The sequence below is a fragment of the Oscarella lobularis genome, chromosome 1, assembly GCF_947507565.1.
Source record: "Oscarella lobularis chromosome 1, ooOscLobu1.1, whole genome shotgun sequence".
Taxonomy (NCBI): domain Eukaryota; kingdom Metazoa; phylum Porifera; class Homoscleromorpha; order Homosclerophorida; family Oscarellidae; genus Oscarella; species Oscarella lobularis.
Window position 1 is genome coordinate 3,848,794 of NC_089175.1, and position 14,153 is coordinate 3,862,946.

At 45.1% G+C, this 14,153-nt stretch overlaps 2 protein-coding genes across 7 annotated transcripts; both read left to right on the plus strand.

Annotated features, from left to right (window-relative positions):
* The first annotated feature begins 1,423 nt into the window (after positions 1-1,423).
* LOC136186800 (protein turtle-like) lies at positions 1,424-8,799 on the plus strand. Of its 6 annotated transcripts, none has more exons than XM_065974290.1 (23): positions 1,424-1,489; positions 1,797-1,910; positions 1,965-2,123; positions 2,450-2,719; positions 2,776-3,045; positions 3,098-3,376; positions 3,429-3,776; positions 3,832-4,052; positions 4,128-4,351; positions 4,688-4,782; positions 4,844-5,143; positions 5,197-5,538; positions 5,593-5,786; positions 5,832-5,987; positions 6,041-6,075; positions 6,131-6,280; positions 6,334-6,572; positions 6,625-6,886; positions 6,937-7,279; positions 7,332-7,852; positions 8,130-8,233; positions 8,294-8,596; positions 8,670-8,799. In XM_065974290.1, exons 3-9 carry the CDS (start codon positions 2,075-2,077, stop codon positions 4,149-4,151), a joined length of 1,461 nt encoding a protein of 486 aa, XP_065830362.1. In that variant the 5' UTR covers positions 1,424-1,489; positions 1,797-1,910; positions 1,965-2,074; the 3' UTR covers positions 4,152-4,351; positions 4,688-4,782; positions 4,844-5,143; positions 5,197-5,538; positions 5,593-5,786; positions 5,832-5,987; positions 6,041-6,075; positions 6,131-6,280; positions 6,334-6,572; positions 6,625-6,886; positions 6,937-7,279; positions 7,332-7,852; positions 8,130-8,233; positions 8,294-8,596; positions 8,670-8,799. The 6 variants fall into 6 exon arrangements, with proteins under 6 accessions (XP_065830362.1, XP_065830355.1, XP_065830368.1 ...); XM_065974283.1 differs by adding an exon at positions 7,908-7,973 and having other exon boundaries at positions 1,429-1,910; XM_065974296.1 differs by having other exon boundaries at positions 1,429-1,910; positions 7,332-7,568; positions 7,616-7,852.
* Positions 8,800-10,949: 2,150 nt separating this feature from the next.
* On the plus strand, positions 10,950-13,965 carry LOC136199881 (protein sidekick-1-like). The gene is made up of 11 exons (XM_065990179.1): positions 10,950-11,045; positions 11,094-11,145; positions 11,209-11,476; positions 11,526-11,678; positions 11,725-11,825; positions 11,875-12,036; positions 12,228-12,500; positions 12,552-12,821; positions 12,885-13,166; positions 13,217-13,547; positions 13,604-13,965. The coding sequence occupies exons 7-10, from the start codon at positions 12,434-12,436 to the stop codon at positions 13,501-13,503; spliced, it is 906 nt and encodes a 301-aa protein (XP_065846251.1). The 5' UTR covers positions 10,950-11,045; positions 11,094-11,145; positions 11,209-11,476; positions 11,526-11,678; positions 11,725-11,825; positions 11,875-12,036; positions 12,228-12,433; the 3' UTR covers positions 13,504-13,547; positions 13,604-13,965.
* The last annotated feature ends 188 nt before the right edge of the window (positions 13,966-14,153 follow it).

Consider the following 14,153-nt stretch of genomic DNA (forward strand, 5'->3'; position numbering starts at 1 on the left):
AGCTACAATTGATGGGGCGGAGAAGAGCGGTGCGAAGTATCTCGCTGTTTTAGGTATAAACGCTTCTTGTTGGTCTCTGATAAAAAACCCGACCTATGCCGCTTTAGTAAACCCAGAAATCTCCTTCAATCCACTTACTGTTGCAGCTGAAGGTGACTCGGTCACTCTTGGCTGTCCGGGCACCTACTTCACCACCGTCCAGTGGACGTTCAATGGCGTAAACATGAGTCGTAAACCGGGCTATACTTACAGCAAGAATAACGCGTTTCTCACCATCGATCGAGTGTCTCGAACGCAAGCGGGGCAATACGTCTGCACGGCAATTAATTATTATCCTAGCCATGCGACAACGGGTACACCGGTTTTGGTAGTTCACTGTACGTAAAACCATAGCGTTGATAGGGCGTTTGCATGCTGGACGAATGTTTTTTTGCAGATGCCCCCGACACCGTTGTTCACGGCCCATCGAATGGGACAGTTGTTCAAGACAACCCGGTGTACCTGTACTGCAATGCATCCGGCGTTCCGCCGCCGCGAATACGCTGGGAGAAAGACGGGGTGCTCGTTTCGGACTTGCGAAGCAGTCGGTATAAAATCAAGTCGGAGGGAAAGGCGTTGTCTATCGATGGCGTCCTAACGAGCGATACCAGCAACATAACGTGCATTGCAAACAATAGCATGGGCGCAAGCTCGGATTATTGCGAACTGAGAGTAGAAGGTAAAAACGCAGGTGGGAGAGTTTTAACACTATACGAGTGTTTTTTCTAGGTCCACCTTCTCCTCCAGAGTTGATAGGTGTAAGCATAACCGTTACCACCATTCCCTCACATCGTATCAGTATGTTCGCTAATTGGACGATTCCTTTCGATGGGAATAGTCCCATAAATGGGTACGTGCTACATTACCGGGAAAAAGAAGACGCGCGCTGGTCCGTGACGCCGACGCGGGAGACGGAAAATTTCAAGGCTATCGACATCGGCGTAGAGGATGAGTCAGATATAATAGGTTATGAATTTTACGTCACTGCTGAGAACTTGCGCGGAGCATCGAAGCGTTCGAGAATTGTTCAAGCATCTAGGAAGGATTTTATCTTTATTACGCCGCCAACGTCATCTCCACCACCACCACCACCACCAGGCAATTTTTAGTCCTTTAGGGAAGATGCCCGCCGGGTTCATGGGGTTTGTGCGTAGATCTCTCTGGTTCGCGTGTTATTGCAATCGCTTTATCCGGTTTTGCATCTACAGTCTTGACTACGTTGGCTCTTATTATGCTGGTGCATAAGCGGCAGAAATCGACTCGTTTTCGACCGCAGCAGTACCCAGTGCAACAAAACAGTAATAAAATTAAACTTACCTTTTATTGATTAGAATGTCTTCTTTGGTGGATCAGATAATTGGGAACGGCTTGAAAGTCAAGTATAATGCTGTTTATCCCTCTAATCGCTTGTACAGCCATTTGAAGAAACATAAATCAGGAGGACACCAAGGTACTATGTATAGTACGCAGAATCGCCGGTATGCTTTTACGTTTGTACTGTGACGTTACCTGTACGGCTAGTTCAACCCGTCGCGGTAGGATCCTTTTATTTAGCTTAACAAGCTAGCAAGAGAAGATGGTAGCATCCTTTTATAGAGTTTTCTTTGCACTCTACCTGTACAGTATATTGTTGACAATGCATTCAGTTTCAGGTACATTTCACGATACGATTGTTGCTCAAAGGTGCATGTATCTTCATCGCGTTCTGCACCCAGAGTAAATTAAATTGAGGTAATTCCATTACCGTATCTATTTAGCTGATTGGACACGTCGAAGCCCTGCGTGGAGAAAGCAGTAGTACGCTTGCGCGCATTGTGAGCGCCGACAGTTGCCATTGTTCTCCGCCGTACACTCTGACCGCAATACGAAGCGTGAGAAACTTTAATAAAGACGTGATCGGTCATGCGGCAAATGTTGACCTGCAGGTGCAGCAGGATTCTGTGAATTCATGCAAGTGGTGCAGTGCCCGCCAGATTAGAAAAAGAACGACTTCATCGTTTCTCCGACTGTCTGGCTGCATGGTAACACCGAGTCTATGAAGCGCTTCATCATACAGCTGCTCATCTGTTTGGCTGTCGAGGCGGGTAAGACTGTCGATGTTTAGCTAGAGTAAGACGGTAGCGTCGCGACCTGCACTTCCTTGTTTTCTTTGGCTTATTTAATTAATACGAAAGGTCGTTGGGCGACAAAGGGAGCTATATAGTCTAGTAGAGAAATTGAGTAGGCCTGCTGTAGTCCCCAAGGAAGAGGAAACTGTTTGGCTGGCTATTGGCAGCTGTTGACTTTTCCCGTGACGTCTGTTTTTTTTTGCAGATGCACGCCCCACTAAGATTGCAAACCTTTTGGTTTGCAGTACTGTAGCTGCGAGTGCTCCGCCTACTGCACACTCCTCACGTGATGTTTTGCTTAGGATCTGCTGCGGTGCAGCTACTATTGAGATCGAGTCGTCTGCCTTTCCCGGGGCAGAGCGCGTCGTTCTCGTGCTCTGGATCCGGTACAATAATTCGCTGGGAAAAAGACAACACAGTACTCAATCTAACCAACGCCCGCTATTCATCCGATCAAAAAATGTCATCTCTTGTAATTCACTCTTTGGTAAAAACAGACACCGGATTGTATCGATGTGTGGCTGTGGTTAGCGGAATAGAAGAAAGCGACACCGTCTATCTCTCTGTGCTGGGTAAAAGGGCTGCCTAAATTTTCCTAAGACTGAAGCTAATCGTTGAATGTATTTAGTAAATCCGGAAATCTCGTATAAGCCGCTTACTGTTGCAGTTGAAGGTCATTCTGTCACTCTCGGTTGTCAAACCAGATACTTCACAAAAATATCTTGGACGTTCAATGGAGTAAATATCAGTCATAAACCTGGTTATATTTACAGCCGAGCAAAGATGAATCTCACCATCGACCGAGTGTCTCGGACGCACGCAGGCCAATACGCCTGCACCGCAACGAATTATAACAAAGCTCACACTTCAACGGGCACACCCGTTTTAGTGGTCTATTGTACGTATACAGTAAAACCGGTCATTGATAGAGAGTCGGCCTTTATTTTTAGATGGCCCTGATGCCGTTCTTCGGGGTCCCGTAAACGGGACGGCTATCGAGGGCGAAGACGTCATGATGCACCTCAATGCAACAGGGTTTCCTTCACCGCAAAAAAAGTGGAAGAAAGATGACGTCTTTCTCGAGTTAGAAAGCAGTCGCTATAATCTCGGGCCAGATGGACAAAGTCTATCAATCTCAAGAGTACAGACGAGCGATAGCGGCAATTACACCTGCGTCGTCAACAATACCGTAGGTGAAACATTAAAATATTTTCAACTAACCGTAGAAGGTATAGAGAATTCCGGAAATTCTAAATCGTAAAACTAATCACAATTTACAAGGTCCACCATCTCCACCCAGGCTGTTGGAGGCTAACATAACTGTCATGGAAACATTCATCAAAATGTTCGTCAGGTGGACTGTCCCCTTCAATGGGAACAGTCCCATAAAGGAGTATACATTGCATTACAGGCAGAAAGGAGGTGCGTTCTGGTTCACGATGCTTGTACGCAGTTCTCAAGTGTCTGCTGACGTACCCATGTCTATCAACCTAAATTCCTTGGAAGGCTTTGAGTTTTACGTCACTGCTTCGAATCGTCATGGATCATCTGAGGAATCGGAGATTTTTCAAGTATCTAAGAACAGCTTTCTTTTCATCGCACCGCCAACTTCGTCTTCGGAGCCAACAGGCAATACTTATCATTAGTGTACAAGTCCCGCTAACAATTGGCTTCTTCTGTATAGAAAAAAGCGGTCTCTCTGAGTCGCGCGTCATCGTCATTGCTGTTTCCGGTTTTGCAACTTCTATCTTGACTACATTTGCTCTTATTGTGCTGGCTTATAAACGACAGCGTTGGGCTCCACCTCATCATCAAGAGGAGCAAAATGCGACGGTGCGAATGTTTGAAGTAATTAGTGCTAGATCCGACTCCTTTGCTGAATCAAGTCACTCTCAGGAAACTCAAGTATGACGCTACTTACAGTTAGCTGCCAGCCTCAGGAAATTACCATAGATTACGTATGCACGATATCCTATTTAGGGTGAGGACGTGCAGCAATATTGACATAAAGACATCAGGGGAGAAGCGAGGGGGGCAATCGCGCACCTCATCCCGAAGGCGGCGCGTGGGGGTCAGAAGCCTTATCTGTCCCTAAACTGCGCAGTTGCGGCGCGTCGCGGGGAGCACCCGACACTTCCTCGTCTGCTGCATGTAGAAGCCGCCGTTTCACCTAGCCTATCCGAATCGGTGTTAGAAAGCATGAGGTACAGTTCTTATGGGATTCTGGTTCGATCCACGCGGTGAAGCAATTGGGTGCATGGGAGGCCATTACATGACGTTTTCCCTCTCAGCCCATAGTAGCTCACCTACTTCGAGCGCGGGATTCAGAAACTTAAGTTATTCTCCAACTCGTTCGGTTTCTAATCCAGCTACTGGCTATGCCTTGGCAAAGCGCAACGAAATCGCCGCGTTTGTTTCCGGTCTAGTCTAGCGGCGCTTTTGTGGTCATGCCAAGGCTCAATGCCAAGCATGCGTTTTGCATTATATGTAAATTGGTGATAATTGGTCTCCATTTTCTTACTTTTCTTTCTTCTGTGCAGTGTTCAGCATCTTTATGGTTTGATACGGCAGTGCAAGAAGGCATCCACCGGCTGCTGGCTGCTACTGCTGCAACTTTTGGCCGTTGCAAGTTCGGGTGAGATCACACATTGGTATGCGTCGGTGGGCGAGTCCTCATGACTGCGTAATTACTAAAGGGGCCGACGACCGATTCAAAATCCAAGCATATCGATCCATTAACGGCTCCGACGAAGTTACTGCTGCTTCGTGCTGGAAAGACGTCGCGTACGCATATCTGTCCGTCACGTGGCGACTGAATGGTCGTCCTTTGGACTTCGCAACGACCTCTCGCTTCTCGTGGAGCACTAAAACGGGCGCATTCTCAACTCACTTTTGGCTTCAGATCAATTCCCCGCTTATCGGCGACAACGGTACGACCGTCACATGCCAACCTGACGGCTACAAAGAAAGCGACAAGGCTCTTGTGATTGTATACAGTAAGCAATGACGTCATTGGCACGATATATAAAGGTGACTGGCTTTATAATAGATTTTGCTCCTAAAGTTGAAGCTATCGGAGATGCTGAAGTCAGACTTTATGAAAATGATGTATTTCAACCTCGAGTTCGAATCTTTTTCTCGGGCGGAAACGTCGACCTGATGTACTTCCAGAATGAAAGACAAGTCGGTTTGGAAACAAATGTTGATAGTGTTTATGGAACGAAAGTTGTGTCGTTGTCACCACTAAAAATTCTCAAGGGCATGAGCGGTCCTTTATCCGTTCTTGCTTCTTTGGATGGACTGCGTTTTCCTTATCCTATTTTTAATTTGACTGTTATCAGTCGCATTCCTGCAACACCTACAAGGGAAGCGTTTTTATTGCCGTCATCATGCAAGTTTAAATTTTGCATATATATATAGACGTCTTGTAATTTTATAACTTTAGATGACTATTCTACAAAATCTGTTGATGGCAACGGCAATGGTGCAGAAATGACAAGTTCAGCAGCAATTTTGACCAGTTCTGCTGTTGTAACAAGGAGAGGTACTACAGAAACTCAGCTACTGTTGCTACTACGATAAACCTGTCTGGGAAATCTACTCCGACGCTTTCTATACTGACTATACATAAAAACGGCGGTAGGAATAGTTTTTTTATTGCGTTTGTATTGTGATTATTTTTAGGCGAGTTATTGCAAATCATCTTGGGTGTCTCCATCTCTGGAGTCGTCTTGCTTGCGCTCTCTATCGTGGCACTAATTTTGATTTACCGCAGGCGAAATAAATTCTGCACTAGAACCACGAGACAGGAAACTGAAGCAATGCAAGTTAGAAAAACCGGTAAAAGACTCTGATTTTTTTGTACTGTCTCTAATCGTACTTTATCCCTATAGGACAGCATAGTGGAGCAAACAGAGCTGAAAGAAGCGTAAGAAAATATATATATTTCTATTATAACCGGCTTGCACGCTGCTGCTCTGAAGTGCTTTGTTGAGGATTTAGCAAACGACGTGATGGATGACCAGCAAAAAGAAAATGAGAGAACGAGAGAGGAAGTCAGGAGAGAAAGTGAAAAAACAAGAGAGGAAGTTAGAAAAGAAAATGAGAAGACAAGAGAAGAAATTCGTTTAACTGTACGTAAGCTTCTTGTAACAGGAATTATTTTTATTTATCAGTGCATTTGCAGGAAGCTTCACGTTCCAAGAACGGGATTTTGAAAGGTCCGACTGCAGTATAATGCAGCTAAAACTAGCCACTGTTCACATAAAACCCTGCTACCCGCGGTTACCCGCTGCACATGTATTTATGTAGAGGAGTATATTTATCTGCCATTGTGTCACGTGATATTCGATCCTTTCTCCATGCTTTCTCCTTCTGTCGTGTACACGGCGTCCCGCCAATGCTTAGCCAAACTATTGTGCTGTGGTAAGCCACCGTCGATAGCCTCGCATAAGAGTCAAAGTCGTTGTCTCCGTAGGTTAGAACTCGCCAACGGACAAAAAGAAGACGCGCGTTGGTAAATGGCACTGGTGAGGGAGACAGAAACGTCAAGGACGTCATTATGCACCTCAATGCAACAGGGTTTCCTTCACCGCAAAAAAAGTGGAAGAAGACGACGTCTTTCTCGAGTTAGGAAGCAGTCGCTATAACCTCGGGGCCAAATGGACAAACTCTATCAATCTCAAGTGTACAGACGAGCGAGAGCGGCAATTACACTTGCGTCGTCAGCAATACCGTAGGTAAAACGTTAAAATATTTTCAATTCGTAAAACTAATCACAATTTACAAGGTCCACCATCTCCACCCAGGCTGTTGGAGGCTAACATAACTATCATGAAAACATTCATCAAAATGTTCGTCAAGTGGACTGTTCCCTTCAATGGGAACAGTCCCCATAAAGGAGTATACATTGCATTACCGGCAAAAAGGAGGTGCGTTCTGGTATACGATGCTTGTACGCAGTTCTCAAGTGTCTGCTGACGTACCTATGCCTATCAAGCTAATTTCTTTGAACGACTTTGAGTTTTACGTCACTGCTTCGAATTGCCATGGATCATCTGAAGCATCAGCCATTTTTCAAGTATCTAAGAAAAACTTTCTCCTCGTCGCACCACCAACTTCAGAACCAACAGGCAATAATAAAATTAATCATTGATTAGCTAACAACTGGCATCTTATGTATAGAAGAAAGCGGTCTCTCTGAGTCGCGCGTCATCGTTATTGCTGTCTCCGGTTTTGCAACTTCTATCCTGACTACATTTACTTTTATTGTGCTGGCATATAAACGACAGCGTTTGGCTCTGCCTAATGGATCAAGAGGAGCAAAATTCAGTGGTGCGAGTGCTTGAACTTGAAGCTATTAGTACCAGATCCGACTCCTTTGCTGAATCGAAACCGAATCTCTCTTCAAAAGAAACTCAAGTATGAAGTGTACTCATCTGTACTGTTGGACAGCTGACAGCCTTTAGGTAGTTCGCGCGCGACGGTGATATCCTAAGGAGACGCAATTAGCGATATTGATGTTCGGAGAAAAGGGAGTGTGCTTACTTATCTCTGCCGCAACCGTAGGCTACTGCAATGCGCAATCGCGGGGCATTCGGCGGCACGACGTACGGCCCGGGTGCGTCACTCCGACACTTGCTGCGTCTACTAGTACGTAGAAGTAAACCGACGGTCGCTCATCGGTGTTACACAGAAAGAATGAGGTATCTACAGTCTTTAGTATTACGGCCTTGTCTAATTCCTTTCCACGCGGTAAAGAGCAAGTGGGAGGGACTACACTGTCGGGTGTGTAACGTTTTGCTGCTATCTCCTCATGCACAGCAGGTATACGGTTGCTTACCTGCTTCGATTGGCGATCGCGGGCTCAGTCCCTCAAAGTTCGCACTGCAACTTATCGCTTTCTTCGATCCCAGGCTACTCTCCCACAATTGCATCCGCATGATAATCATCTTTGCATTTAATTGTCCTTTTTGTGCGCAGGGGTCTTTCTGGTTTGATTTCTGGTTCGGTACAGCAATGCAAGGTCTTCAGCTACAGTTACTGCTTGCTGCTACTGCTGCAACTTCGGGTGGATGCAAGTGTCGGTGAGATCACGCGTTCTGTATACCCCGATATATGGTAATTGGCTGGCCGGGTACGCGTAGGAGCTAACCGATTCGACATCCAAGCATTCCGAGCCGTCAACGGTTCCGACGAAGTTACCGTCGCTTCGTGCTGGAGTGACGTCGCGCACGGAGATCGGCTCGTTCAAGTTACGTGGCGACTGAATAGTCGTCCTTTGGACTTTGCAACGAACACCCGCTTCTCGTCAAGTTCAAAAGCGGACGCCTATTCGACTCGCTTCTTTCTTCAGGTTATGTTGCCGCTGAGCAGCGACAACGGTACGGTCGTCACATGCCAACCAGAAGGCTACAAAGAAAGCGACGTGGCTCTTTTCATCGTATACGGTAAGGAGATGCTGGCATAATACTTATACAGAAATAGGCACGATCGTAATAACGGTGATTTGCGTCGTATTAGATTCCGCTCCCAAGGTCGAAGTCATTGGAGATGCTGATGTCACAGTAGAGGAAGAGACTTTGTTTCAACCCCGAGTTCGAATCTTTTTCTCGGGAGGAAACCTCTATCTGATGTATTACCAGAATGAAATGCAACTTGGTTTGGAAACGAATGTCGATGGTGTTTACGGAACAAAAGATGTGTCATTGTCACCACTAAAAGTTCTCAAGAGCATGAGCGGTCTTCTATCTGTCCTTGTTTCTTTGGATGGACTGCCCTTTTTTATCCTATTTTTAATTTGACTGTTATCAGTCGCACTGTTGCAACACCCGCAGCAGCATTCACATCGCCGTCATCAGGCAAGTTTAAATAAATTTTGCTAATTAAAAAATTATTTATTAATGACAGATAACGGTGACCCTGCTACAAAGTCTATTGGTGATAGTAACAGCAGCAGCAACAGCAGTAGCAGTGCAAAATATACAACTCCGACAACAATTACCCCGAGCCCTCCGAGTCCTACATCTTCAAGTCCTACGTCAACAAGTGCGTATGATAATTCTAGTCTTGTGCCTTTTACATCAAAATCTTTGGATGACAACAGTAATGAGATACGCACATTCATCTCTTTATTGCTTTACGTTTTATTTATTTTAGGCACGTCATGGGCAGTTATAGCTAGCTCCATTTCTGGAGGCGTTTTACTTCTTGCTATCCTCGTAGTGGCGTTGGTTTTAATTTATGTCAAATTAAGAAACCAAACGTCTACTAGTAGAGATGATCCGGAAGGCAATTTAGAAACTTCTCTAAAGAAACTAACTGCAGCTCCAAGAGAAAATGCTCATACCAGCACGGACTCGGGTTTGACGCAGTGCGAGGAGGATAGCGCGGCCGACTCGGGGCAGTTGGAACCAAATAGCCACCTGATCGATGAAACAACCGTGGCAATAGTAAGTTTTTTTCTTGAGCTGTTTGCCGCAAATATTTAAGAAAGCAACGATCGCTTAGGAACAGACATCTGATTCGCTACCTCGAATCAGTCAGAGTGAAATTGAGTACGAAGAACGTCGAATCAGTCAGAGTGAAATTGAGTACGACGAAGAACGTCGAATCAGTCAGAGTGAAATTGAGTACGACGAGGAACGTGATTTTCTCGGCAGCGGCTGCAGTGGCGAAGTCTATCGTGCAAGACTAAAGAAAAGCAGCGAGGTTGTAGCAATCAAAGTTTTTCTGAAGAGACGAATATTACCAAAGTAAGTTTATATGTAATGCTAAACAGATTTTATTTGTACATATGGGCTGTTTTTTCTGTGCAGGCAATCGACGCTGTTAGACAAAGAAGCTCGAATTCTATTGAAAATTAAGCCGCATCCTCATATTCTCAGTCTTATTGGCATCAGCAAATCTTCTAGATTCTACGCATTGGTCATGGAGTACATCGGTGGTGGTGACTTGTATAATGTCTTAACCTCAACTGATGATCACAGCATAGAGCAGTGGGACAATCGTCTCGACATTGCCAATCAAATCGCTTTGGGAATGTCTCATCTGCACAAGAACGAACCAACCGTCATTCACGACCTCAAGTCAAACAACGTCCTTGTGAACAAAACAACTCAAGGAGAAAAAATGATGTATATATGCAAAGTAGGTCAACGCGGCTAGCCAATAGTATGATGTATTTTTCTTATATAGATTTGCGATTTCGGTCTTGCAAAAATGACCAGCGTTAGCTCTGTGACTCAGTGCCGCAAAGAGGGCGAGATTCCTGGAGGCACTGTTACGTACATCGCACCGGAACGATACCACTCGGTCACGTACGGCGCCGAGGACGGCGAAGAAAAGAGAGAAATCGCCAAGAGATCAGACGTCTTCAGTTACGGAATTCTACTATGGGAAATCAAAGAACGAGAGCGTCCGTACGAAGGTATACGTACGTAGGCATCAGGTTATTGTATTTACCGTTTTTTTCTAAGGAATGCCGAAGGAGGCAATTTACTTACGCACGAAGGCGGGATGTTCACTCCCAAAGGGGAAAGTCGAGGCTCCGAGAGATTACACATCTCTTCTGAGTGACTGCGTCAGGTTAAATCCTTTAGAGAGGCCTTCGTTTGATGAAATCATCAGTTTCCTGAGAAACAAACTACTCTCAGTTATATTTTGCTAAACAACAAGAGTTGCATCCTAGACTCATTGGGATAGATTTTTTGTGTAAGTCAATTCGGACATATACAGTACATATACCTGTCTCGTATTTATGTGTAGAGGAGATATATTTATCTGCCATTGTGTCACGTGATATTCGATCCTCGTCAACAAAGCACGGAGCACAGACGCTTTCTCCTTCTGTCGTGTACACGGCGTCCCGCCAATGTCTAGCCAAACTATTGTGCTGCGGTAAGCCACCGTCGATCGCCTCGCAAGTCAAAGTCGATGTCTCCGTAGGTTAGAACTCGCAAACCGGCTAAAAGAAGACGCGCGTTGATCAATGGCGCTGGTAAGGGAGACAGAAACGTCAAGGCTATTGACATTATCGCAGTGGATGAAGTAGACTCACTAGGTTTAGAATTTCACGTCATCAGGACACTGCTGCTCGAAGCATCTAAGCTTTCAAACGTTTTTTCAAGCGTCTACGAACGTCCATACGCACCATCGTTATCTCTACCACCAAAAGGCAATGTCAAGTCGTGAAGAATATAGGATCTATGCGTAGATGGTCTCTCTGAATCAATCGGTTCTGTCTTGACTACATTGGCTCTCATTTTCTTAGTGAAAAAGCGACAGCGGTCGTCTTGTTATCCGCAGCAGTACCAAGTGCGACAAAAAAGGTATTAGTATTCAACTTATGCAATATGTCAATTAAGTATTTTTGATTAGATAATTGTGAACGGCTTGAAACTCAAGTACAGGACATCACTTATCATTTTGGAGATTTTTATGCCTAGCGCTTAGACAGCATTCTTTTACGATTGCAAGGGATTTTTATCGGTAGAAACGGTTTTAAGCAAAGAGACGAGGAATTTTATGATAGTAAGTTTAATCTTTTTCAATTTACCTAATTTCATTACTCGTTTAGCTAATTCAATTTGCTCCAAACAATAGTAAGCGCGCCTGCGCACATTCACCTGAATCGATTGCCCCGCTGTTCCACTGGTATTTTCTGGACAGTTTTACAGAGCGTGAGAACCTTTTACTTACCAGCTCGTTTTTGACCGAGGTATTGCAGGTTGCAGGAACTGATTTCCGACCTTCAAGGAGCGGGCCCGCCGCGTACATTAGCGGAAACGGCTTACTTCCTGTAGCAGTACTACTGTTTCCAGCTGACTGCATGACACTATGGACTACATCCTGCTTCTCATGATCTACGTGGCAGTGCAAAGACTCGGATGTTTGATTTTAGTTACTGCACAGTAGTATATAGCCACAGGAAGGCGTTGACCGCAAAGTACACAAAAGAGTCCCCAAATGGGCTTTTGTACGCAGACGCACATTCACGTCGATGAGTCACCCGTTTTTACAAAGCGATAGCGTTGCACCGCCTTCTCCCCTATTGTTGCTCACGCGACTATTTACACGTAGGAGCAACGGTGGAGCTAAAATTGACATCGAATCCTTTGCCCACGCCCGATCAAACGGCCACATTTTTATGCACTGTGACCGGTTCTGGTACTATAATTCGCTGGGAAAAAGACAATACGGTGCTCAATCTAACGAACCCTCGCTACCTATCAACACAAAAACTGTCATCTCTTGACATCCTGTCTTTGGTGAAAACAGATTCCGGAATGTATCAATGTGTCGCTATGGTTAGCGGAATAGAAGAGAGCGACTTCTTCTATCTTGATGTATTAGGTGAAGACCGTCTAGTAGAATCTCTATAAATGAGACTGACTTTGCTTTTAGTGAACCCGGAAATTTCTTATAAGCCGCTCACTGTCGCAACGGAAGGTGAGTCAGTCACTCTCGGTTGTCCATGTCAATACTTCACCAAAATGAGTTGGACGTTTAATGGAGTTAACGTCAGTTATAAACCGGGCTATAGTTTGAACCAAGAGAAGACGAACCTGACGATAAATCATGTGTCTCGAGTGCACGCTGGGCAATACGTTTGTACTGCTGTCAACCACAATCAACATTATACGGCGACGGGTACACCCTCTCTGGTAGTCTACTGTGCGTATATAAAGCTGGTCACACCTAAAAGAACGTCTTATTAGTTTGTGGCATTTTTTGCAGATGCCGCTGATGCCGTTCTTCGTGGTCCGGTAAACGGAACCGCTATCGAAGGCAATGATGTGAACTTTTACTGCAATACATCTGGACTTCCCACGCCACGATTAGAGTGGAAGAAAAATGATATGCTCGTTTCGGAGTTGGGAAGCAGTCGGTATGAAATCAGGTTAGACGGAAAAGTTCTATCGATCTCGAGCGCCCAGACGAGCGATACGAGCAACTACACTTGCTCTGTCGACAATAGCGTAGGTGGAACATCTAAGTTTCTGCGATTAACCGTAGAAGGTATAGAGAACACTTGAAATCTGAAATGAAACTAAGACAAGTTTATCAAGGACCCCCATTCCCGCCGAAGCTCTTGACGGCTAACATAACTATCAATGCCAATTCTATTAGAATGTACGTCAATTGGACTGTTTCCTTCAGTGGGAATAGTGCCATAAAGGGGTATACATTGCATTATCGACAAAAAGGAGACGCCTTTTGGCATATGATGCTGGTACACAGCTCCCAAGTCTCTGCCACTGTGCCAATACCTATCAACTTATCTGACTTGAGAGATTTTGAGTTCTACGTTACAGCTGCCAATCGCCACGGATCGTCTGAAGAATCGGCCGAATAGTTTTATTGTCGTAGCAACACCAAGTTCGTCGTCAGAACCAACAGGCAATAAAAACTATTGATTATGGAAACGAATACTAACTATCAGTCATATGTTTTAGAAACAGAAAATGGAGTTTTCTCAGATTCGGACATTGTCATTGTCGTTGCCGTACCTGGTTTTACAGTTTGTATCTTGACTACAGCTGCTCTAATTATGTTGGTTTACAGCGTTGGGCTCTTTATCATCCACGTGATCTAAATGGACCGGTACAAATTCTTCGGGTCAGATCTTCCTTATCAGAGTCTTCGACTGCAAGCGAAACCCAAGTATGACTCTGGTATTGAAAGTTTGTAGGGTTTGTGTCATTGACTCAGAGGTACTGCGGTTGGTTTAGTTACGTCTGCCAATAACTGTAGTCCGAAACCTAGGTAATAGTTTCAGGATACTACTACAGTAGTAGAAAATAAAATAGATTTAGAGTGCGGGATATACCCCACACGAAGGTGGGTCCGGTGAGGGAAATTGTCGTCGGCGTCGAGAAAAGATGAGGTATTACTAGTAGAAGGCCCTTTTTTCACGCCGTGAGAGAGGAAATGGGAGGGGCCCCATGAGTTTATGTGAAGCGTCGGTTGGTCTGGTGGGTCTACTATCGACGTGATAACCCTCAA